We start from the raw sequence: 27,162 nt of genomic DNA, 5'->3' as shown, positions 1-27,162 counted from the left end.
ATTTTTCTAATCAGCGATAAGATGAAAATATTATTGAAAATGAGAGTGCCTGCATTTTTTTTTTTTTTAACCTGTTGCCTTCATTTCCTAGCTGGAATCTCCTGATTAACTCTCATGAAATTATTGCATAGAATTTTATGTTTCTTGGTCCTATATTAAAATTAAATTCGTGGAACACTTTGTTGCAGTTTCCTATTTGAAGAAGACTTTACAACCATATTGATTACTTCTTATTTGTGATGGTCAGTTGTATTTTTCTGTCTTGTGGGTCGGTACTCCTTGAGAGAAGAAAGATTTCTCACCCTTTCTCTAAAACTAGATTATATTTACAATCCTTCACATCAAAATATATCAGGGAGTTACTTCCCTGAAGTGAGAAGGGTCTTAAAGTCTAGATTTCAGTTTTTGATGGTTCATAAACAGTCTTAGAAATCGCAAGAAGAGGTTCATCATCCAGATGTAAACATAGTTGGCTCCCAGAGTACGTTGAAGTGAAAACATGGGATGAGGATGAACTTATTTTGAAGGGCTACTAGGGAGTAGGTTTTGTGCAGGGAACTTCACATTATTTCAGTCCTCACAAAACTACTACCAGGAAATAGATATTTAACATTCCTGTTTCATAGGTGAACAAATGGAGACCCAAGTTAAATACTTTGCTTGCCTAAGGTTACAGAAGTAGTAAGAGAAGAGCTAGTTTTAAAACCCTGCATTTTGTTTATAAATCTGTATTCTTTCATCTTGCGGCCTCCGTATTTTTTGTAATTTTTTCCCCACAAACCATTTCATCTTCGGTGAATTAATTAGAATTAATAGCTTTCCAGCCTTTTTAATCTGCAGAGGAGATAATTCAAAATATTTTACTGTGGGTCTTTTGCTATTTAGATGCAGATAGTGGAAGAGCTCCATGCTGTACGTGTGGGGAAAAGTGTGGATTTACCTGTGGTTTTATCTTCCGGGGAGTTAACGAGCATGGAGATTGACTTGGTGGACGATGATGTACATTCCTCTCCTGGTATATCCTATATGTAGATGATGATGTTTATGATCTCCTGTACTTTCTTAGGAACCTAATGTGCGAACATTCAATTTTTATAATATTTAGATGAAAGATGTTAAGGTGTGCTCATTTGAAATAAGGAAGTATGATATATTCTAGCTATAGGAATCTGGTCAAATATTTGTTTATCATCACATTATTGGGCAGTTGGCCATATTTTTGCCAAGCATCAGTAATCACAGTTATCTATTATTCTGCTATCAATGATCAGTTGTCTTTTAGTCTTGGTCTTAATCCTAACTTTTAACAATGTCAGCTTATGTAAAGCACTGATCAGAAATAATGCAAATTGCTCAAAGGTATTATACTCATGTTTTTTTTATTTATGTAGTAAAGTTTTGATCAATTTTACCACTGGGAGAAGATAATGATAGATATTATCCAAAATCTATTAGCATACTGGTTTGAGTTGTGTTTATAAAAATAGTATTGCTACATCACAGTCACATTGCACTTTTCAGTTTGCTAAGTGTTTTCCTGTGCATTAATTTGTCTGATCCTCACAATGGCCCTGTGAAATAACAATGCTGGTGTTATCTGTTTTCTTTCACTTTCACGTGTTTTTCTTTTCAACTACATTTCACTCACCGTATATTAAAATTAGCTTATAAATTATAAGTGCACAGCTGCTAGTGATGCAGAACGGGGCTTGGGAGCATAGTTAACTGCCAGGGCAAATTAGTTCATGATTTAAAGTCCGCTCAGAAACAATTCATGATGTTTTACTAGTAGATAATTAAACATTGATTACTGTCCCTTTAAGGATTAAACAGTTTTGTTTTTGTTGTCTAAAGGATTGCCTTAAGAATACCATCAAAGTTCTATGATACCAAATTTTAGTTATTATACAAGTCTTTTATCAAGTGCCATGAAATCCTAACTTTACTCTTTTTCTCTAGCAAAAAGTGCTTCAGATAAAAAGCTTCTAATTGTTATTGACACAAATATTCTGATGAATCATCTCAAATTTGTTAGAATTTTGAAGACCACAGAAATCCCAGGTACTTACAAAATGTGATTCTGATTTTCTTACTTGAGTTGATATTTTATATCAACAATGATGTGGGGTATTTTTTTTTCACAAACACGTTTCCATTTGGATATGCTATGAAGTATATATATTAATATATGTATGTTAATAATCAGCATAAATTAAAAAAAGAGCCTTGAGAGGTTAACCTAACAATCTAAACTTACTCTTCTTTGATCTCCAATAGTATTTATTTTTGTACAATTATTTGATTCTTATATCTGTTTTTAATTTCCATTTTTTATGTGTTATCTCTTCATTTAAAATTTTTTTTTCATGTTTATTTATTTTTGAGAGAGAGAGCTAGTGTGTGGGAGGGGCAGCAAGAGAGGGGGACAGAGGATCCCAAGGGGGCTCTGTGCCGACAGCTCAAACTCACAAACTGAACCATGAGATCATGACCTGAGCTGAAGTCAGACACTTAACTGACTGAGCCACCTAAGTGCCCCATGTTATCTCTTCATTTAGACTGTGAATTCTTTACTTCAAAACTTCCAATTCTCCTAAAACAATTCAATTTAGTAACCAAATAAACATTTGTTGACTTCTAAGAAATCTTTTTTTTATTTTTCAGGCTTTGATAGACTTGTGTTAATAATTCCCTGGGTTGTTGTACAAGAGCTAGATCGTATGAAGGCAGGAAAACTACTAAAACACGCCCAGCACAAAGCTATACCTGCAGTTCATTTTATCAATGACAGTCTCAAAAATCAAGATAAAAAGCTATGGGGTCAATCAATACAACTCGCATCTCAAAAAGTTTGTAAGTATGGTTCTCTCAGGATGTTTTCTAATTAAGGTTTATTTGGGTGCTGACTCATGATTGGAGGGAAGTGGTGCAAAATGTAAAAGAAAAATTTATAATCAGGCACCTGGCTGGCTCAGTCGGTGGAGCAAGTGACTCTTGATCTCAGGGTCGTAGGTTCGGTGGAAGGATTACTAAAAAAAAAAAAAAAAATCTTTATTATTTCTTCTAAAATTTATTTATTTATTTTGAGAGAGAAGAAGAAGGGAGGGTGTGGGGGAGGGGCAGAGAGATAGGGAGAAAGAATCCTAAGCAGGCTCTGCACCGCCAGTGCAGAGCCCGAAGCAGGGTTTAAACTCACAAACCATGAGATCATGACCTGAGCCGAAGTCAAATGCTTAACCAACTGAGCCACCCAGGTGCCTGATAAAAACAACAGCAACAAAAAAAATCTTAAAAAATAATTTATAATCATTGGAATATGGAATGGCCAGGTGTAGTGATGGTTTGGGATATTCAGTTAGGTTTGGTTCAGGGGTTTTGATTTTGATTTTTCTGCTTCATAGGCTATGTCTGTATTTCACAGTGACTGTACAATTCTGTATGTATAGTTTTCTCTATTACAATACTTTGTATTCTTTTTGTGTGTGTGTGAATATCATTGTTGAGTGATGAAGCCAGTAAGTGACCTAGGTTTCGAATCTGTCACTGTATGCAGTTAGTATAATGCAGGGAGAGGCATTGTTTTCCTCTGGTTTGTCAGAATCTGTAATAAGGAGGTGTTTGTATAATAAAGGTCTCTAGATTTTCTTTTAAGTCATTTTTAAATCACTCTAGTCTTAGGACCTAAGTATATTCTTTATGTTTTATATATATAACTTTGTGGAAAAAATCTGTGTGTAAAACAACGCTGTTGTCTCTGCAGAGTTTATACATATATTTAGAGAATTTATTTCATTCTTTAAAACTTTGTTTCTTCTTAATTCATAATTATGTATATATTATGTACATTCACTCTATTTTAAATATCGTGGGTATATGTTTTCTGCTATATTCACATATACCATAAGATATGAAAGAATTCATCCTATGATGAATCTAATTATGGTATTAGCCCTGTTAATAGTTGTTAGTCCAATCTTTGGAGAGAAAGGGTCTCTCCCATTCATTCACTCATTCATTCCATTTACAAATGTTTATTAGCTCTTAGTATATATATTCCATATACAATCTTTGTGCATTTTGAGCTTCATGTGGTGTGTTTAAGAGCTTTCAAAGGGAAACCACACATATCACTTATCAGAGTTAAGACCAAAATGTTTGAACATTCATATTAAACCAAACATCTTAGATGGTCTTTTTTTGAACTTTTCATTATGAAAAATTTCAAATGCAGAGGTAGAATAACGTATGAATCCCTATGTACCTATCACTCATTTTCAGTAATTATCAGCATTTTGCAAGAACTGCTGCAGGAATTTGAAGCAGATCTCAGATTTATCATATCGTATCATTTTTACCCATGAATACTGTGGTATGTGTTGCTAACCGACAATACTTTTATTTTTAAACAACCACACGACTAACAAACGTAACCCCTCATCCAAACCATCATGTCAGTGAAAGCCCAAACCTTAAAAAGAGATGGGAACTTTTTTACTCTTAATCTTTTATTTAAAATTTTTTGGTTTGTTGATATAAATTATATTTTGTTATATAACAGCATGGATAAAGATGATAATAATAGACAACATTTATATGGCCATTATTCTCCAGGCCCTTTTCCAGGTGTTTTAACAGCTGATATCATTCAAACCATGTAGTACTTGTAGAAGATACTCTTATTAGCCCCATTTCAGAGATGAGGAAATTGAGACCTAGAGAGGTTAAGAACTTATCCTATATAGCATATCTATTTCTTCAACAGATTTGCTTTGAAAATTATTTTAGAGTTCACTTTGAATAGATATTTTGGCCACATTTGTTATTTATAGATGCTTAGAATGATTCTTTTGACTTTTCCATTTTCATGTGCTTTTTGATAATTTAACTTATTCACTCTGTGCTGTTTTTGATGATTAAGGAGGATAAATTATAGTAATGGTCTCAAACTTCTGTGTTGTTTAAATTTCTGGGTGTCTTCCTTGAAATCCATATTTCCCTTTAATATTTGAATGGTATTATTCTATCTTAGTTTTATTAAATTGCTGAAGTTACTTTTAGTTATAAGGTTGTAGATATAAAATTAGGTTATTTGTGTAATTATCTATGTCAGGTATTTATGTCACATAAAGAACTTAATGTGTTTCTCCGTATCACTGTTTCCCTCAGACTGATCGTTAAAAACATTCTTTGTATAAAGTACAGTGTACTTAATAAGTTTATTCTGTTGATAATGTTTTTATGATATCCATTAGAAATATCTTTAGGCTTTTTTATCATAGTAAAATTACATTTTATATTCTAATGATGAACTAATATTCTTATAAAAAATTCAGGATTATTGAGTAAAATTAAAGTGCTTGTTTGGAAAAAGGCAAGAACAAGTTGATCTTTTATTACACTTTACAAATGTTAAGCACATTTGCAACCAACTCTACTAATTGCTAATTTGTATGTATTATATTCCTTTTATATAATCATTGAGTGTGATAACAATGCATTTTTTTAACCCTTTTCAAAATTGTGTTTATTTTATATAGTGTTCAGTATGGTGAGAAGAGAATAGGATTTGAAATCTGATTAACCTGACCTGGAGAAAGTTAAAGTTGAGGAAACTAAGGAAATGAAGTAGGGAAAAATAACCCTAGCTCAAAAAATGATTGTGAAGATTTGTTGAGTTCATATATTAAAGCACTTGATGGTTTATGGCCTAGAATAGGCGTAATTCTCTTGTGTCCTTGTTAAATGGAAAGCTTATACAGCTTGACCAAAACAAAAAAAAAAATCCCTTTTTCCAAAATGGACAAAGAATAATAGATAATTCACAAAAGAAGAAGTACAACTAGTCTGCTCCTTGTTCACTGCAAATATTTTCCTGTTTGCCATTTTTAATGTTAATATCTTATGTGTAGACATTTTTAATTTATATCTTTCACTTTTTCTTTCCTTATTTCTTTTTATTGCTTCTAAGTTTAGAAAGCTATTCTTTTGCATTTTAATCAGTGCTTCAGTGCTTTGGGAATATGAATTAGTAACTTTTCAGGAGAGCAATTTATCAGTGTTATCGATAAGCCTAAAGATAAAATTCTCTTTCTAGAAATGTATTGTAAACAGATAATCAGATGCTTACAGTGATTTATATAATATTCATGACAACGTTATTTATACAGCAAAAAATTTGAAACAACCTTACTGCCTAACAATTAGAGAAGTTACATACAATGCTATAGCTATGTGAGAGAATACTACTATATTTCAAAAATGTTAATAACAAGATAGGATTTAAAAGAATAAAAAGTATCATCCCAAATTTGTTAGATTTATATAGATTATTATGTATACTTACAGATGATGAATATTGGATATATTTTAGCTGATGGAATTATGAGTTATTTTTAATTCTTCATATTTTCTGTATTTTCCAGATCTTCTATAATCCTTATTTTTATAATAAGGGCAAAATAATCTGCCACTCCCACACCTGACATTTTTCCATCACTTTTATATTTTCATTTATGATCTTTTTGTTGGTTCATTTATTTGCCAAATATCTGTACAGACACTGTACAGACACTGTTCACATTCTGCATCAGTGAATGACATAAACAAAGCCTGCTGTTGAGAAGCTTAAATTCTATTAAATATTAAAAATTATATTAACCATAATTTATACATAATTTTGTGGGGTTTTTGATGTTAAGAGTAGAGGTCATTGCTGTTGTGCCATTTAAGCTGCATTTTAGGTAATAAGTTTATATTACTTAAAAAGCACTTGTTATTGCCATTTTTTGGGCCAACTGCTTCATATTAATTTTATTACATTTTCCTGGGTAAGCAGTTTGCCCAAGATTACGTATCTAGTAAGTGGGAAAGCAGGGATTCAAACCCACGTTGGTCTGTTTCCAGAGTTTTCGTTTTGTTCAGTTTTGAACAGTACCTGAGCAGGTGCTCAAAAAATATTTGTTGAATAAATATTTCATGAATATTCTTGCAATTTTAGGTGTGTTTTCAAGCCCCACATATTCTAGAAAAAGTGAGAGAACAGATAATCTTGAACTTTGATACCTTTAGAGCAGTATACTGTAACCTTTAACCTCCTTTCATCTGCTGAATTCGGTTGTTGCAAGCTAACTAATGTTTATTTTGTTTTTGTTTTTGTTTTTGTTTTTTTGCTGCCCATTTTGCCTTATTGTGGTATTTACTCTGGACTAAAAGAAGGAAAATAGGCTGCTGTAATATAGCAGCTGACTCACTGGTTCTCTGACAAAAGGACTGAATCACATCTCCCTCAGGCTTATGCTCTGCAATCATTTCAGTTCAGTCTAGATTTCACTATGAGATTGTCAACTCCTCAGGAGTTTGTGTATCCAGTTACTTCATGCAGGGGCCTGGGTACAAATTCAGCCTTATATAAAATGTATTACTTGAATGAATGAGTTTTCTAATTTGAACGTTTAGAAGACTAAGTAATGTAGGCTAAACGTTGAGGTTAGGTAAAAAGGGAACAAAGTTGGAGCTCATTGTCTACTATGCATTGAATTTTAGTGTGTAAGAGACTTGCCAAGGGGTTGAATTGGTGTTTGTGTCTAGGCGCCAAAGGATGTGACCCTGAAATCATAAGAAGCACCGTAGGGAGTTTTGAGGCAGGAAGTATAAGGACCTAGGAAGAACACTGTCTTTGGTCCTGTTTCTACACATTACATTATTTTCTCAAAACCCAGACTTTTACATCATGCTTTAGGGCTTGCAGAATGCCAGCAGACACTCTGTCAGCCACTAATTGACGCTTGGTCGAAATTACTTTTTGTGTTTTCTGCCTAGGGCCCGTATTACCTTTTCCTATACATCTCTGAATGTTAATTGCTTAGAGATTAAGGAAAAGCAGACACATGAAAATGGTTCCATTGCTGGTAGAACAGTTGTTTATTATTTTACAGACCTTTTTGTTAAGTGGAGATAATTTCAAGAATGATGTAATCATCTAACTTACTTATGATCTCTACGTGACTGAACTGAGAGACTGGAATTCATATCTTTCTTTAGGTTTCTAGTATGGCATTTAACTCACTGGCCACTTTTCTTTCCTTTGCATTTATTTATTTATTTATTTACTTAAATTTTTTTTTAACGTTTATTTATTTTTGAGACAGAGAGAGACACAGCATGAACGGGGGAGGGGCAGAGAGAGAGGGAAACACAGAATCGGAAGCAGGCTCCAGGCTCTGAGCCATCAGCCCAGAGCCCGACGCGGACTCGAACCCGCAGACCGCGAGATCGTGACCTGAGCCGAAGTCGGACGCTTAACCGACTGAGCCACCCAGGCGCCCCTCCTTTGCATTTATTAATAGGCATATCCTATTCCATTTTAGTAGTAAACTACATACTTTACTAAATATGCGATTATATGCTACCTGAATTCTAGATCCAGAATTTTTAAAGCATTGTTTTGCCATGTTGTATTTTTCTCTTTTTATTTAAGAAGTTTTCTTTCTTTTAGATGTTTTTGACTTGTAAATATGGCCTGGGCTGCCTAGATTTTTGGTGTGCTTATTGACTGTTGCTTTTGCTAAATTTGCAGATGGGCTGAGTGATGAGAACAACGATGATCGAGTATTAAAATGCTGTCTTCAGTACCAGGAATTATTCCCTTCTTCTGTTGTTATTCTGTGCACGTGAGTTTCATGGTCATTTTACTCTTTTTTAATTTTTTAATCTTAAAAAAGTGTTTATTTTTGAGAGGGAGAGAGCATGAGCAGGAGAGGGGCAGAGAGAGAGAGAATCCCAAGCAGGCTCCACGCTGTGAGCACAGAACCCAAGGTGGGGCTTCATCTCAGGACCCATGAGATCATGACCTGAGCTGAAGTCAGATGCTCAACCGACTGAGCCATCCAGGCGCCCCATACCAAAGAATTTTTAAAAGTCATAATGTACCCACCATGCTAAGGATGGAGAACATACATCATTTTCTAAATCTGCTAGTAAACATACTCAATTTTATTTCACATCCTCATAACGTGTAAGCTATAGAAGAATGAGATTTGAATCTTATAAAGTCTTATTTTGGTTTTATTTATAAGACATTCAGAAACCTTTTGTAAAAGCTGGGGGCAGCCAATTTTATCTTCCAATAAAATAGTTCAGAAATAAAATTCTGACAAATTTGTGGTCATGAGGCAAAAAGGTTAATTAATTAATTAATTTGTGGGGAAGAGGCAATTTATGTTGCAGTTATGCCCCTGGTGCCTGTTAATAGAGTGAGGGCTGGAATGCCAGATCTTCCACTGACCAGCTTTGTGACCTGGACAAGTTGCTCAGTTAGTTACCTCACATGTAAAATACAGGGGGGATACTAATCATAAAATGATCTCAGTAGGAATTTCCTCCTCCTCCTCCTCCCTTTCTCCTCCTTTCTTTCCTCTATTCATAACTTATTTCTAAGGTAAAACTAACATAATGTTAAACAAATTTGTATTCACTGTGTATGAAAAAAGGCTCTGAAGGAACTGAGAAGGGCAATTTTGAACTGCAGTTTTAGTCCGAGTTTTTTTCACTGAAAAATGGAGCTTTTACTCTTTCACAATCATGCCTAAATTCACTATGAAATGCAGTGATGAGAGAAATGAATAGACCTAAGGTTTTTCTTGTAAGGGGGCTTGGTCAGTTATCATTTTAAATATATGTAACTTTTCGGGGCACCTGGGTGGCTCAGTCAGTTAAGTGTCTGACTTCGGTTCAGGTCATGACCTCATGCCTCATGGGTTCGAGCCCCATGTCAGGCTCCATGCTGACAGCTTGGAGCCTGGAGTCTGTTTTGGCTTCTGTGTCTCCCTCTCTCTCTGCCCCTCTCTGCTCATGCTCTCTCTCTCTCTCTCTCTCTCTCCTTCAAAAATAAATATTAAAAAAATTTTTAAATATATGTAACTGTTCACTCACTGTTCAATACACCTGAAAGTAATAAAACATTATATGTTAACTGTAATGGAATTAAAATTTCTTTAAAATGTAAAAAAAAAAATTCCCATTTTAGCTGTCTTCAAAGATGATGTTATTCTTTTCAGGATTAGAGGAAATACTAGAGATTTATGTCTAGCATATTTAAAATTATTTTTTATCTAGGGCATAATATATCATGGAGTTTGTGGAAGGTTGAAATAGATAATACGTTAATCATTTTGAAATGAGCTAAGCTAAATTTGAGGAATGATTGTTATGTAATTGTTTTTTTAGTTCAACTTAGAATGAAACTTAAATTGGTGAGACTTTAACAATTCTCTGTTATTTCTGCAGTCAGTGTTTTGGGATTAACAGAGGTAACATTTCTTAGTGAAACGAAAGTTTGTAGTCAGACTGTACTTTTAATTCTAGCACTATCATGTTCCAGGTGAGCCTGTTTTTTCCTTTTTTTTTTTTTTTTTAATTTAATTTTATTTATTTTTGAGACAGAGAGAGACAGAGCATGAACAGGGGAGGGTCAGAGAGAGGGAGACACAGAATCTGAAACAGGTTCCAGGCTCTGAGCTGTCAGCACAGAGCCCGATGTGGGGCTCGAACTCACGGACCGCGAGATCATGACCTGAGCCGAAGTCGGACGCTTAACCGACTGAGCCACCCAGGCGCCCCTGTTTTTTCATTTTTATTTTTTCCTTTAAAGGGCTGTAATCATACCTACTGAGTAAGTCTCACCTACTTACTGTGAGGATAAATTTGTTTTACTTAAATGGATAATGGTAATGATGAAAATATTGATAATGATAGAGCGAGGAGAACCCTTCTACTATACCTTATTTTAAGTACATTATTTTACATTTACAACCCTGAGTATGGGCCAGCAATACCTAGTTCATATCTCTATCCATTTCTTTCTTCTAAATTCTAGACTAGTATATTCATTCTTATTTGCTGTCTTTACTTGGATGTCTCGTAAACATTTGGGACCTGCCATCTCTAGAAATGAACTCTTGGTCTCTCCTTCTAAACCACTATCCATCTGAATACAAAGTGCCACCGTTGGAGCTTCTGAGTGGCTCAGTCAGCTAAGTATCTGATTCTTGATCTCAGCTCAGGTCTTGATCTCAAGGTCGTGAGTTCAGGTCCTGCGTGGGCTCCGCACTGGATGTGAAGCCTACTTTAAAAAACAAACAAACAAAACCAGGGCATCTGAGTGCCTCAGTTGGTTAAGCATCCAACTCTTGATTTCGGCTCAGGTCATGATCTCATGGTTTTTGGCTCGAGTCCTGCATCAGGCTCTGCTCTGCTGATAGTGCAGAGCCTTCTTGGGATTTTCTGTCTCCCTCTCTCTCAAAATAAATAAATAAGCATTTAAAAATTTTTAAAAGTGCCATCTTCCACCCATTTGCTAAAGCCAGAAACCTAGGAGTCATTTTTGATACTTGCCTCTCTGTCATAATTTATATCCAGTCAAGTAAGGGGTCCTGTGTGATCTTTTCTTTATCTTCCTTGCCAACCTGTGTCAACCAGGTTATTTTTCCACCGCCTTTTTGACTCTAAGACTGATTGTGCTGTGTACTTCCATACTTGCTCTCTTTCAATTATTCTTCAAAAGTAATGTATTTAAAAATTTTTAATTTTAAACATAGTTGCATTATGGAGAATTTCAAAATACTTAAAGTGAAGAAGAGTTAATAAACTCTTAAGTATGCAGCTACAATTTTCAAAATTGTTCCATTCTTTTATTATCTATATCTCCATTCACTCCCTGTCCCCCCATATGAGTGGTTTTATACAGATTTTTTTGTGTTTTGAGGGAAAATGTGCCATTTTGGAATGCATAAATCTTAACTATACAATCTTCACAATGGATACACTGGTGTGGCCCACATGCCTCTTGATAGATAGAAAACTTCTGTCACCCCAGAAAATACTTTTATGCCCTGCCCCTTTGTGCTCTTTTTCTAGTTTCTTTTTCTTTTTATTCTTTTATGTTTTTATTTTATTTTTGAGAGAGAAACAGAGCACGAGCAGGGGAGGGGCAGAGAGAGAGGAAGACATAGAGTGTGAAGCAGGCTCCAGGCTCTGAGCTGTCGGCACAAAACCTGACGCACGGCTGGAACTCAAAGACTATGAGATCATGACCTGAGCCGAAGTTAGATGCTTAACCAACTGAACCACTTGGGCACCCCTCTTTTTCTAGTTTCTTAAGGTGGAAGCTGAGATCATTTATTTGAGACTCCTATAAATTTCCCTGTAAGCACTGCTTCAGCTGTATCCCACAAATGTTGATGTTCTATTTTTTTCATTCAATTCAATAGAACTTACCTTTGACAATTAGATGATTGCTGTTTAATTCCAAATATTTGCACATTTTTTAATCTTCTTGCTATTAATTTGTACTTTAATTCCACTTTGGCTTGAGAACATTAATTTATATGGTTTCTGTTCTTTTAAATTTGTTAGTTTTATTGCCAAGAATATGGTCTACCTTGGTGAATGTTTTATGTGCACTTAAAAAGAATTTGTATCCTCTTGTGGGTGGAGTATTCTATAAATTTCAGTTAGGTCAAGTTGGTTGGTAGTATTGTTCAGGTTTTCTATAACCTTACTGATTGATTATTCTGTGATTATTGAGAGAGGAGTATTGAAATCTCCAACTATAATTATGGGTTTGTTTAATTCTCCTTTCTGTTTTATTTGTTTTGCTTCATGTATTATGAAGCTTTGTAGTAAGATGCATACACATTTAGGATTGTTTAGGATTGTCTTCTTGGAGAATTGACCCTTTCTCGTTGTGTAATGTCTCTCTGTTCCTGAAGTCTCCTTTGTTTAGTATTAATACTAGCATTCCAGTTTTGTTTTCGTTAGTATTTATATTGTATATCTTTTCCTATCCATTTACTTTTAATCTGTGTTTTTATATTAAAGTAAGTATTTTGTGGGTAGTATATGGTCAGTACTTTCTTCTTTGTCCATTCTGAGAATTTCTTTGAATTGATAAGTTTATACCATTCATTTTTAATTAGATCAAAATCTACCTTTTTGCTAATTATTTTCTATTTGTTTCATCTGTTCTTTTTTCTTTTTCTTTCTTTTCTTGAGTTGTGTATCTTTTATGGTGCCATTTTATCTCCATTATTGATTTATTTATACCGTTTCAAAAAAACGTTTTAATGGTTGCCCTAGCATCTAAAGTTTATATCTTACTTGATCAAAATCTACCTTCAGAAAATATTATATTGCTTCATGTTCAGTGTAAAGATCTTATAATAGGATGTTTCCAGTTTCTCCCATTTTTTGTACTATCATTGTAATATTTACTTTTACAGAAATGATAAACACATAATATTTTTTGTTACTATTTTTGCTTCCATCATTTACCACTTAAAGCAGAGAAAAAGTGAGTGTTTTAATCTTGCATTCCATTTTTTGCCTCTTCATTATTTATATAGATTCAGGTTTCTGTCTGGTGTCATATTCCTTTTGCCTAAATGAATTTCTTTGACATGTGCATGCCTACTGGCAGCGAACTTTTTGTTTTGTTTATCTCATAATTTCTTTATTTCTTCATTTATTTTTGTTTATTTTTTTATGTTTATTATTAAGAGAGAGAGTTGGGGAGGAGCAGAAAGAGAGGGAGACAGAGAACCCCAAGCAGGCTCTGCACTGTTAGCTCAGAGCCCAACACAGGGCTTGAACCTACAAACCATGAAATCATGACCCCAACTGAAATCAAGAGTTGGATGGTCAACCAACTGAGCCACCCAGGCACCCCTCTTGATTTATTTTTGAAAGATATTTTTGCTGGATATACAATTCTGGGTTGACTTTCTTTTTTTTTCCTTCCAGTATTTTAAAGAGGTGACTCCATTTTCTTCTAGTTTGTATGGTTTCTGATGAGAAGTCTGATGTAAATGTTATCTTTGTTCCTCTATATGTAATGTGTCTTTTTTTTGCTCTCTGCTTTCAAGGACTTTTCTTTGTCCTTTGCTTTTTTAGCAGTTTATTTTAGCAGTTTTTAGCAGATATGTCTCTGTTTGTATATGTGTGGTGGGTTGGGGGGCTGAATAGAGAAGGATTTATCCTGCTTGATATTCTCTGAGCTTCTTTGATCTCTGGTTTCATATCTGTCTTCAGTTTTAGATAATTCTCAGCCATTATTTCTTCAAATATTTTTTCTGCCCATTCCCTCTTTCCTCCTCATATTATAGAATTATACTGTGGTAGCCAGTGACCCCTGTGATCCCTGCTTCTTAGTATGAACGCCCTTGTATAGTCCCCTCCTGCACTGTACCAGGGTTGGCTGTCTGTGTGACAGACAGCATGCATCAGAAGTGATAGCATGTTCCTTCTGTGATTAGATTATAAAAGACTGGGACTTCCTCCTTGGGCACTCTCTTCCTTTCTCCTCTCTCAAATCACTTGCTTTGTGGAAGCAAGCTGCCATGCCATAAACAGCCCTGTGGAAGAGGACCACATGGTGAGAAACTGAAGCCTCCAGCCAAGAGCCAGTGATGGACTAAGGCCTGCCAATAGCCACGTGAATGAGTGCCAGTTAAACCTTGAGATGGCTGCAATCTTAGGCAATAGCATATTACAACCTTGTAAGAGACTCTGAACCAGAACCGACCAGTCAAGCTGTTCCCAGATTTCTGATTCTTAGGAACTGTGTGAGAAAATAAATGTTTATTTTAAGCTGCTGAGTTTTGGAATAACTTGTATACAGCAATAGATAACTAATATAGGCACATATGTTAGACTGTTTGATATTGTTCCACAGCTTCTGGATTTTTTTTTTTTAAGAACTTGTACTCTCTTTGTATTCCAGTTTGGGTCATTTCTTTTGACCTGTCTTCAAGTTTGTAATGTTTTCCTTGCCTGTGTCAAGTATACTGAGGAACCTGTTGAAAGCATTCTTTATTTCTGTGACTGTGTGTGTGTGTGTGTGTGTGTGTGTGTGTGTGTGTGTTATTGCTAGCATTTAGTTGCTTTCATTTAATTTTCATGATTTTCATCTGTCCTGAAATTGCCTGTCTGATTTTGCATGCTATTCACCTTTTCCATTAGAGCATTTAACAAATAAATCAAAATTATTTAAAATTCCCTATCAGATAGCTTCAACATCTGTGCCATATGTAAGTCTGGTTCTATTGATTGCTTTGTCTCTTGGCAGCATGTTATTTTTTTTCTGGGCAGAATTTATATACAGATTTTAAGGTTCACTTGCTCTGTGGTTTCCTCCCTTCTTCAGCTCCTCACTTAACTCTCTATCTGCTCTGGCCGGCCCTGAACATGGTCTCTGACATTTCAAGTTACTGTGGCTGAGGCTTCTGTTGTAAGCCATTGATGAATTAGAGAATGACCTTGGGCAAAAAGGTAGAACCTTGTAGAACCTCTATGATGAAGACAGACTTCTCTCCAGCTTCTGCCCTCATTTTTCTGATCCCTAGTGCCTTCAGATAGCTTTTTTTTCCCTTTTTTTGTTCAAATTTTCTGATTTTCAGCTGTGGAAAGACTAATCTGACCAAGCTACTGTGCCATTAACAAAAGCTGGAAGCCTGTTGGATTCCAGAATAGCAATTTAATAAACACAGATCTGATCATGTCACTTACCCACTGAAGCCCTTAAATGTCTTTCTATTTATTAATGCCCTTGCCTTAGCCACATAAACTGTTCTCATGCACTATGCTCTAATCATACTTTATTTTTTCAGCAAATAGCAAATCTCACCATTTGTCTTATGCTCACTTTGAGTAAATTTGTAATTGCCTGCCATGTGGAAATTATTTCTTTTACCATGGCTCTCTGTTTATTTCTTTTTGGATGATCATATTCCTGTGTTCAAATCTGTCTGCCGCTTACCAGGTAAAATTTTGGGCAAATTACTTAACCTCTTTGCACTTCAGATCCTCATCTGTGGAAGGGGGATACAAATAGTACCACTGCTACATAAGAGGTTTATTGTGAGAATTAAATGGGTTGCGAACATATATGTATATGTATATCTATCTATAGACATATAGCTATCTATAGAGATATATAGTGCTTACAACAGTGCCTGCTACCGGGGAAACATTCAATATGTAGTAATTATTATTCTCAAAAGCTATTCTACTGTATGTTAATTCCTTTATCTTCTCTGTTTAAAAAAAAATGTTATCCTTTGTTAATATACATGTTGAGAATCTCCAACCTTTGATTAAATCCCATGTGTTTTGAGTTACCATGTGATTTATCTTATAAAAAAATATTCTTTCCTCCTAACCCCAACCTTAGGGATGATAGAAATTTAAGAAACAAAGGCCTAATAAGTGGTGTGAAGTCACTTAGTAAAGAAGAATTGAGTGCAGATTTATTAAACTTATCTCCGAACACAGATGTATGTCATCAACCTTGTTTATCTAAACAACAATTGAAAGCAGGTAGTATTCTTACTGCAACTAATTTGAACTATATCTTCTTTTATGTACTGACATTGATAACAATTGGAATTAATAGTAAATTTCCATCTTGTACATTTAAAATAACATTGTTTGAAATACTTTCCAGCTTTTATATAGTAGAAATAAATGAAAATCATAATGGTAATCCAGAAGAAAACAGTTAACATTATTGCCTTCTACATACGCTTTTACAAATTAATTTGAATTTTTGTCCATACACTTAAATGCATTTTTACATGTTTATAATCACCGTATATATGCTATTTTGTGCCTTGCAGAGTGTATCTTTTAAATTAATAGTAACTATAGAAAATATTCATTTGAGGTAGAGAGAAATTTTTGGTTTCTTTTTAATGTTAGCTTCCTCTTCATAACCTTCTATTAATACAATAAAAACTTAGTAATAAGAGAAACTTGAAAGATTCTAATAATACTTTAATTTTTAATTTAAAACTAATACTTAAGAAATTAATGGCAGTACCATCGTTTTATCTTTTTTTTTTTTACCAGAATAATCTGTTCTGTAGCTTGATATTTGATGGAATGTTGTATTAAATCTGACATAATTTAAAAATACATTCTACCTTTTCCCCTGTGGGGAAAATAATTATTGAAATCTTTAATATCATATGGACTTTTTTATATGTAATTGTATAAAAATTGACATATATACATGCTACTTATTTGACCCCTTTGGTACTAAAATTTCTTTTGTCATAATATTCAAAATGACATTTAGAAGAAGTAACAGGATATTTTGGTTGCTGCTTTTTCAGGGGTAACATGCTTTCAGTTTGCCCTTCGTATTACTACCACTTTAAATCCTTAGTATTTGTAGAGATAAGCCACTTAATGTTTTGAGTTTTGCCATAAAGAAATTGCAGCTGCCTTCAGGCATCAAATTAATAATGTTAATGAAATGATGTCAATTAAAATAATAAAAACTTACTTTAAAAGGGGAGGGCATAAAGGTAGTTAAACCAGAGATTCTCGTCCTTTCAAAACAATTTACTGATGTGAGCTGCAATGGGAAGAATGTATTATTTTTGGACGAAAACACACTTTGATCCATAATTCTTCATTTTCTATTATAAATAGATGCAAAGCATTCTTTTAATTTTTCCTTTTTTGAAAATACAATTGAATTGTGGTTAAAATATCACACATTTCTTAAATTCCTATTTTAGTAAATATATTTAGTTGCCTTTTGTCAAAAAGATAAAGCTTTTGCTAATGTGATATGTTTATATCTAAAATAATTATAGATACATGTTTCTAAATACTGTTTGAAAAGTTGAGTATTGATTTGGTTTCTGTGTAATTTAGGTACTAATTATGTACATAAAATGCTTATTATTTATGGCCAAATGCTAATTTTAAAACAATAAAATATTTACTGTGAGTGTCTTAAATAAAGCCTGTGATTCTTTGTTTTAAAGAAGCAACACCATTAGAAGAGAGCTATAAGGGAGAATCTGTACATTCCAGACTACCCATTCTACTTGAAAGCATCATATCTGATCTTGAAAAATCTCTTGGAACAGCTTTATCTTCAATACTAGAAACAGAAATGAAAATTGCTTTTGGAAACCTCTGGATGGAGGTGATTATTTCAACTCTCTTAGTTGACAAATTTCTTTTTCGTTGCTAAAGATTTATGACCTTATCTTAAGAAATAGGACATGTATATGTGTAAGCTTCATTGTGATAATTTATATCCCATTATATTTTTTCATATAGTTTCTAAATAACTTCTTGAAAACTAAATGGTGGACATTTCCTATAGATTAAGAACTATATTTTGTCATTTAATTTTTTTTCAATGAGCAGGTATTTATTATGTATCTACTGGTGTCAAACACATTGCCCCCATGGAGCTTAAATTGAATTCAGAAAAACTTCTCTCATATTTAGTTTATTTGAGTTAAAATGTTTAGTATAGGGAATCCCCATTGCAATGTGTATTCAGAAAAAGAAGTGTATATTTTGGCTTATGTCATATAAATAATCAAAGTATATCAAAGTATAAATATCATATCAACAAGATATTTTGTATTTTCTAGATTCACATCTTTTCTGCAGATAGTAAAACATCACATTTGGCAATAGTGGCCCTTTTAGTTTGGTTAATGTTTGTTTGCTGTTCATATGTATAGCTAGGAGGAACAGTCCCCCTCAGTTGTAGATTCTAATAACTTGTCAATATGATGTTTTTGCTGCTTGATTATATGATCAAGTCTTGAGCCAAGATGATGATGATCAAAAGATTCTAGGAGGGTTGACTTAAATTGGATATTTTGTAATTGAGTCTAGGAAAGTCATTGCATATGAATAATTCAAAAAAGGATGTGCTGACATCTTGTAGTGCTAAATGATGAATCTCCTTTATAAACATGCCTTTGCAAGAGTGTAGCAAGTGTTAGTGCTAGCTGATGTCTTTTTTCTGTATAGATTTTCCCACAGCTATGTGAAATAATTAGATTGATTTCCTCCTAGAATTGACTATGTTGGAAAGTAAATTGAATATCTTTCCTGATTAAAACTATGCTTCTTCTGATTAAAACAGTGCTTTCGTTTTGCACAGTTTCTGAAACTATAAGGATTAATACTAATCTGAATTTTACAAAAACAATTTGTGGTGGAATTAGAATTTTAAGATCACAATTGGCTTTTAATAGAATATCTCTTAGTTTAAAAAGAATTCAACTAACTATATTTTTCCCAGAAATATATATAGATATTTTTAAGTAATTCCTAAGTACTTTTTAATAATAGGAATAATAAATAAATTAGTAGGTAGTAATTTTTTCTAAATACTTTTTTAGATGCTGTACTTGAAACCACCATGGACTCTAATTCATTTATTACAGTGCTTTAGAAAACATTGGTTGGCTGTATTTGGATTAGTTATGGAGAAGAACGTGCTTTTAACCATTGAGAGCCTATATGAAAATCTCTGTAAAGGTATGAATTTTTTATTTTGTCTTTAGCAATGTTGTGTTAAAGTCAGACTAGCAGATATTTTCCATGGAATGTGAAGATGAGTTAATAAGAAATTGGTCAATTATTTTTTAACCATTTACACCTCTGATTACTAAAGGGAGTTTGTGGAAGCTGAATGAATGAAGTTCATAGAGCTTATGACCATTAATGGTATCACCACCGTTGATATTCCTGGATATAGTGAATATTTAGTTTTTTATAATGTTTGAAAACTTTTAAAACCGTATTTTATTCAGGTATGAAAATAGAATTTAGACTTTTTTTTCATTTCTCACTGTTTAACACACAAACTTTGACCCCATTTCATGTACTAATTTTAGAAATAGTATATCAAAGTATGTATCTAAAATATATGGTTTAGGAAATAGAAAGTGTTTGTCTTTGGTATATAGTGAGTTCTAGAACCAGAAGACACTAGAGTCAACAACTTAGTTGGTGATTTTTAAGCCATGTTGCACAGAACCTTCTTGAAATGCCTCTGGAGCTGCCACAGATTGGAGATGGAAAGGCTAACTGGGAACCTGGAAAGTTGGCGGGCCTTTAGCCCTCAACCCCAGCTTTAGCCATGCAGTTTTCTTTTATCAGTTTATATATGGAGAATCCATGTAGGTTTTGAAGAAAATGTTTCTCTGCTAAGAAAAAAAAGATGGGAAAAGCACTGATCAAATGTTACAAGAGCCCATGTTTTATAATCAGGTAAACTATCCCTAAGAGGTAAGTGATTTGTCCAAAGTCAAACTACTGGATTTTTCTTGCTATAACTTTAAAAAGCAAAATATGTGTAACAATTATTGGGATGTTCAGTTTGTTCTGGACTTTTTTTTAACTCCTCTAACATGATCTGTTCTGTTTATTATTTTCCTGTATTGGTTATATCCTGTCTGCTTTTGAAAAATAACTGTGAATATAGAGGACTATTAAATAACAACCTGAGTACTTGAGGATTTAAGCTAAGTTTAAAGGCACAAGAGCCAGGTAGTGAAGAATAAGATAATTTCATCATAAAACATACGCAAACAATTAATATAAAACTTGATTTAACACTAATCCTCCTGGAAGCTAAAACAAAACACAAACAAATATATTCTGTGGGAGGTATACCATGGCTATCTTTCCCTTGAAGTGTAACCTTTTGGGAAATGTTTTATATCTTTGGAAATTACTTCAGGGGATTTAAAGTACCTGGTCCAATGCCTTATGACTTTTAAAAGTTACCAAGTTTTTAAAAATCTTTATTTTGAGAGAGAGAGCATGGGCGGGGCAGAGAGAGAGAGAGAGAGAGAATGAGAATGAATCCCAAGCAGGCTCCACGCTGTCAGCACAAAGCCTGATGTGGGGCTTGAACTCACGAATCCTGAGATCATGACCCTGAGATCACTACCTGAGCTGAAATCAAGAGCCAGATGCTTAACTGACTGAGCCAGCCAGGCACCCCTAAAAGTTACCAATTTTTAAAAGACATTTTAAAAATTTAAAGATAATTCTTTAACTATAGAAGATATTTATAGGTCGTATTATTATATAAGAGAAGAGACAGGGAATGACTCCTTGGACATGCCTTTTAACCAGTTTTTATAAAACATAGAAATGTCTTTCATATCTTAAGTAGAAGCATAATTTAGTTCTATCAAAAGAGAAAGCCCATAATTCATGTATGATGTTGAATAAGATTTAGTTTAAAGAATGGCATATTTAGTTGCCATTTTTCTCTTTTTCCAGGGGTGGGCAGTGTTTGTCTTTTGCACACAGCTTAGAGGTAGTAGGTAATAGGAGAGAATGAAGAGATGATGGCTGTTCCTCTTGCTAAAAAGTCTTTTTTGGAATCATTGTGTGCATAATTTATTGATCCTTGGTCTAGAAGAATCTAATGCCTAATGTGTACTGACTTGTGAAGAATATATAATAGAACTATAAAAGTGCCTTCTGCTCTAAAATAATTTTAAGAAAAGTCACAGTTTATGATTTTGTTTACTGTCTTTTAATAGTATACTCAGCTGTTAAATTATGATTGTGCTTAACTTCAGTAATCCCAAAGAATGTATCCTTAGATCAATTCATAGAAAATTGTGTGGAAAATGACTAGTAGCATTTCCTGATTTTGTTATCCATATTAACTTTAGTCAAAATGATTATTGACCTTACATAAGCATTAAAGTATTTCAACCATGTAGATTTCTTTTTATGTTGTGTCTAGATACTGAATTTATCATTGTTATTTCCCTTCAGCACATTATCTTAGTAAAGACTTTTTGTGAGACAGAAATCAAATGATTAATTCAAGGCTACAAGCCTAACTGAACATTGACTGACTTGGAGAAGCACCCTTGAAAGAAATTGTGCCCAGTTTCTTTTCCTCAGGAGATTTACTAGGTTCATCAAATCTACATTCTGTCCTTTGTGTAGCATTTCTATCTGTCTTTTCCCACAGGAATTTAAACTAGTCATTGACTTTAAAAATAACTAAGTGTTTTGTAAGGAAATATACTTGTTTGTTTTATTTGATAAAGGGGAAGCCAGAAGCCTGGCTATAGCCATCACATTAGATTAGAACTTCTGAATATTGTATAATTAATTAATTAAATCTACTTTTGATTTTTATTTGATTTTTCAGTAATTTCCAAGAAAATACTTGTTTTTGTTTTTGTTTTTTATATTAATTAATTTATTTTTATTTAAATGTTTATTTTTTTATTAAAAGTATTTTTTAATGTTTATTTTTGAGAGAGAGAGAGAGACGGGGTGCAAGTGGGGGAGAGGCAGAAAGAGAGGGAGACACAGAATCTGAAGCAGGCTCCAGGCTCTGAGCTGTCAGCATAGAGCCTGACACCGGGGCTTAAAGTCAGGAACTGCTCGAACATGACCTGGGCCAAAGTTGGACACTTAACCAACTGAGCCACCCAGGCACCCCTTAAATGTGTGTTTGCCTATTTATTTAGAGAGAGAGTGGGCGAGCACACATGCGTGTGAGTAAAGGAGAGGCAGAGAGGGACAGGAAGAGAGAATCCCAAGCAGGCTCCACGCTGTCAACAAGGAGCCCCACACAGGGCTCAGTCCCATGAACCATGAGATCATGACCTGAGCCGAAATCAAGAGTCAGATGCTTAACTGACTGAGCCACCCAAGCACCACTCTAAGCAAATACTTATATAAGTGATACAGAGGAACTATTTACTTTTTTAAACTCATGGTACCAGTGAAAAACCATGCTGGTGTTTCAGAATATAAACCATGCTGGTCTCTCAAGTTTCTCTGAAACTGAGAACCTTAAAAGGAAACAAAACAAATACGTTGTAGCATGGTTATTTTAAATGCCTTTGAAAAGCGTGTGTGTGTGTCTGTGTGTGTGTGTGTGTGTGTGTGTGTGTGTGTGTGTATACACACACACACACATATATACACATATATGTACATATATATACACACATATATAAAATATATGGCACATGTATATTATATATATATATATAATATATGGCACATATATATGGCACTCTACCCTAATAATGGAAAGAATTTTTCAGTTCTGGGCTTTGATGATGTTAGAAATTTGCTTAACTTCATTGCTCATAACTTTTAAAATCTTTGAAATTATTGTCACCACCTCTGAGAACTTAATGTAAGTAATTTTAGTTGAGAGAAAATTGTTATACCTTTAAATTATTTCTTGTAGATTAACTCACATTGCTAATTTATAAGGAAAAAAATACTGCTGGCTTATCTTGCCCACAGCTGTTACTCAGATTATTTATATTTTTGCTAAAGTTGTGTTGAGCGAAGAGAGAAAATGTTATTTTCAATAAATCTAGTGTTACATTTGATGTAATGGAATTTGAAGTTAAATCTCTATGTGATTAACTGAGTTGGTTATGAGAGGGACTGCATGTAACTTACCTGCTTACCCGAAAATGTGACTCTTCTGATGCCTACATAGCAATCTGTATATGAAACAACCTCAGTTTTGAAAATCTGTAGTTTGGGGCGCCTGGGTGGCTTGGTCGGTTAAGCATCCGACTTCGGCTCAGGTCATGATCTCACGGTCCATGAGTTCGAGCCCCGTGTCGGGCTCTGTGCTGACGGCTCAGAGCTGGAGTCTGCTTCCGATTCTGTGTCTCCCTCTCTCTCTGCCCCTCCCCTGTTCATGCTCTGTCTCTCTCTGTCTCAAAAATAAATAAACGTTTAAAAAATAAAAAAAAAAAAAAAAGAAAATCTGTAGTTTAACTTGTTTGGTAATTATCTCTCTTTTCTGAAAAGTATAATGTTCTTTCACTTTAAAGTTTACTATGTTGAGGGTTCTCCTGGAATCTGAATCCAGAATACTTGGATCAACTCCAAGAACTTTGTCTTTAGCTAAATTTAATTCTAATGCTTTTTACACCCAAGAAATAAATTAGGAGTAAGGTATAGGTGTAAATGCATACTTTCTTAAATTTCATAATTAACTTTAGATTGGCTTTCCAAACACATTTTTATATTGTATACTCATTCTTACATATGTTTTCCTTCTTAATTTCTGTTACCAGCTAACAAGGCAGTGGATTTTACAACAGTGAAATTTCTGCTTCAGGATTCTAAAAGTTTGTTACATGCTTTCAGTACAAGGTCAAATTATGATGGTATTCTTCCACAGGCCTTTGCTCAAGTTAACAAACTGCTCCAGACATTTGCAGAGGTAAGTTACCTTTGGAATGCCATTTAGAGGAGCTAATTACATGTGTTCTAAAAATGTATTAGCAGATAACAGAGATAAAGGATATTTTAATTGTAACTTACTTGAACACACTAAGGGATTAAGTATATCTTAAGTGAATTGAAGGAAAGTAAGCAATTTTTATTACAAGTTATAAAACACATCCTCTTATGTGTGTATGTGTTTTGTACATCACCAGTAAGGAAAGAACATACTTGCTTAAGAGAATATCTCATGAAGTAAAAGAAGCATCTTTTTAATAAACTAATAAGAAATATGTGATAATTCCTATGGAAAGAATTGACTTAAGGGGTGAAATTATCTTTTGGGTTAAGATGACCAAAATATTGGTAATTGTATTTTTCCATGGCAAATGTGACTTTGAGAATTATTGGTAGGAAAGAATGGACCTGTGAATTTAGGGGATTGCAGCTTGATCTGTGACTGGAGTTGTGTAGGGAAAAATACATTATCCTTTCCCATCACAGAACTGAGCCCTAAACCCTGTCTTTAGTGAAACAAACATAGTGAACAAGATGGAACGTTCAGGATACTCATAGGCTTATCAGTCTTTGAATTAAGATTATTGAAAATTTTAAAAAATAGGATTGATTGAAATAAAAGTAATAATGAATGTCAAGTTTTAAGTTCCTTTCATCAATTGGAAACCTAGAGATGGGAGTTACCATGAAAATGTGGTATTAAAATTTAGTGCTGTGTATCAGATAATGGTATGCCTACTATATGTTGCCCACTGAGTGTTTAAAAATATTGAATTGTTATTTATTCCTGGATCCTGATTTTCCAGTTGCTACATTAGCAAGAGATTCATGAAGGCCACTGGTGAAGAATCTATATCCTCATTAGTGCTTTTCCCTTAACACCTGACATTAATGTGATTGCTGGAAACAACCTGTGATGTTTCCACAATGAGAGCTCTGAAGCATTTCTCCTTTATTTTCATGTTTAGAAACAGTTCACTGTCTGAGTCAGCCAGGAGCTTTGTGATTTAGCTTGGGCTTTTAAAATATACTTTCAGGGGCACCTGGTGGGCTCTGTCTGTGGAGTATGCAACTCTTGATCTTGAGGTCATGAGCTCGAGCCCCACATTGGGGGTAGAGATTACTTTAAAATAAAATTAAACATTTAAAGTAAAATACACTTATGGTAGGAGTTGTTTTGTAGAGTGCATTTGATTTATTTGGTATATGACCTAAATACTTAGTCCTGTCTCAGTAACTTGAGCAACAAATAGATTACCTCCAGGGATAGGGTATCTGAATACAGTAACTGTAAAATAATAATAACAACAACAAAAATTAAAAAAATAAATAATCCCCCCCAAACTTTATTTACCAAATGTAGAAAATCAGGAAAATAGGGATATTCATTTGTTTGCTTCTGAGAAGGGTTGTGAGAAAACAAAATGGAAAGTTAACCAATTATTTTCGAGATTTTTATATAAATGAGGTGGAACAGGAAAAGGAGACATACATTTTTCTTTTTTCTTTTTTCTTTTTCAAGTTTATTTATTTATTTAGGTAATCTCTGCATGCAACATGTGCTCGAACTCACAACCCCGAAATAAAGAGTCACACCCTCTTCTGACTGAGCCAGCCTGGTGCCCGTACAGTATTCTTTTATAAGCCTTCCAACCATCAAAAAACAAACAAATAAATAAGGCTTGCTCTGCCAGGATGTTAGAATCATGAAAGTCAGTCTTCTTAAACTTTAGACCTACATGCCTCAGGATCCCCATCCTGGCTAGTTATGTCTTTAACCTCTGGTTATTTAACCCCTCTGAGCCTTAATTTCTTCTTTTGTAAAATGAATATAATAATCTGTGTCTCAGAACTGTCACGAGAATTAAATATACATTGATACTTGTAAAGCACTTAGTGCCTCACACAGAGTGAATGCTATGTAGGTGTTTGATAAAGGAATCCATCTACATACTTGCATACGTGACTATTTGAGAACTGAGGAAAAGAGGCAGCATGTGATGATTTAAGAAACATATCTCAGAACAAAATATGTCTTTCATTCATGTATATGTTATAGTTCATGATTCATGTAAACAGGCAAAACCAGAAAGAATAACTTTTTCTTTTTGTCTTCCTGCACCCAAAGATAGAAAAGGGTAACATTTACTTTTATTTTGGAGAGAGATCATAACCTCATTCAGAGTCAGACTGCTGAAGGTCAAGTCCTGTTTGTGAGTCTTACCAGCTGTATGACCTTGCATGAGTTACTTACCCTTTCTATGTCTCAGTTATAAAATATGGATAATCATAGTATCTGTTTGATAGGGTAGTTGTGATGATTTTTTTTTTAACGTTTATTTATTTTTGAGACAGAGAGAGACAGAGTATGAACGGGGGAGGGGCAGAGAGAGAGGGAGACACAGAATCGGAAGCAGGCTCCAGGCTCTGAGCCATCAGCCCAGAGCCTGACGCGGGGCTCGAACTCACGGACCGCGAGATCGTGACCTGAGCTGAAGTCGGACGCCCAACCGACTGAGCCACTCAGGCGCCCCTAGTTGTGATGATTAAAAGAGCTAATAGATGCAGAGTTCTGGGACGCCTGGCTGACTCAGTCAGTGGAGCATGCGACTCTTGGGGTTGTAAGCTCAAGCCCCACGTTTGGTAGAGAGATTATTTTAAAAAAATAAAATCTTTGAAATAATAGATACAGGGGCACCTGGGTGGCTCAGACACTTAGGCACCTGACTCTTGATTTCGGCTCAGGTCATGATCTCATAGTTCATGAGATCAGTCCCCGCATCAGGCTCTGTGCTGACAGTGCTGGCGCCTGCTTGGGATTCTCTCTCCCCCTCTCTCTGCCCCTCCCCTACTCTCTCTCAAAATAAATAAATAGACATTTTTAAAAAATGACTGCGTGGCTCAGTCATTCAGCCTCTGACTTCCGCTCAGGTCATGATCTCACAGTTGGTGAGTTTAAGTCCCACATTGGATGAGCACAAGCTTTGGGTGAGCTTGTGCCCTGCTTTAGGTGAGCTCAGGAGGGGTGGAGAGAGAGGGAGAGAGAGAATCCCACGCAGGCCCCACTCTGTCAACATG

General features: G+C 34.4%; 1 protein-coding gene across 3 annotated transcripts in view; it reads left to right on the top strand.

The window, feature by feature from the left end:
* SWT1 (SWT1 RNA endoribonuclease homolog) overlaps window positions 1–27,162 on the top strand; it is a 102,600-nt gene that overhangs the window by 24,222 nt on the left and 51,216 nt on the right. For all 3 annotated transcript variants that reach the window (XR_007458736.1, XM_049634072.1, XM_049634071.1), the window contains exons 7-14: window positions 886–1,015; window positions 1,960–2,061; window positions 2,665–2,853; window positions 8,576–8,669; window positions 16,226–16,371; window positions 17,832–17,995; window positions 19,218–19,356; window positions 23,916–24,064. Coding sequence is in view for 2 of the 3 variants with exons in the window: in XM_049634072.1 (XP_049490029.1) it covers window positions 886–1,015; window positions 1,960–2,061; window positions 2,665–2,853; window positions 8,576–8,669; window positions 16,226–16,371; window positions 17,832–17,995; window positions 19,218–19,356; window positions 23,916–24,064 (1,113 nt within the window). In the remaining variant the exon portion in view is untranslated. The remainder of the gene's footprint in view (window positions 1–885; window positions 1,016–1,959; window positions 2,062–2,664; window positions 2,854–8,575; window positions 8,670–16,225; window positions 16,372–17,831; window positions 17,996–19,217; window positions 19,357–23,915; window positions 24,065–27,162) is intronic.

This window comes from Panthera uncia, chromosome F1 (assembly GCF_023721935.1).
Source record: "Panthera uncia isolate 11264 chromosome F1, Puncia_PCG_1.0, whole genome shotgun sequence".
NCBI classification, from domain to species: domain Eukaryota; kingdom Metazoa; phylum Chordata; class Mammalia; order Carnivora; family Felidae; genus Panthera; species Panthera uncia.
This window is presented reverse-complemented; position numbering and strand designations above follow the sequence as displayed.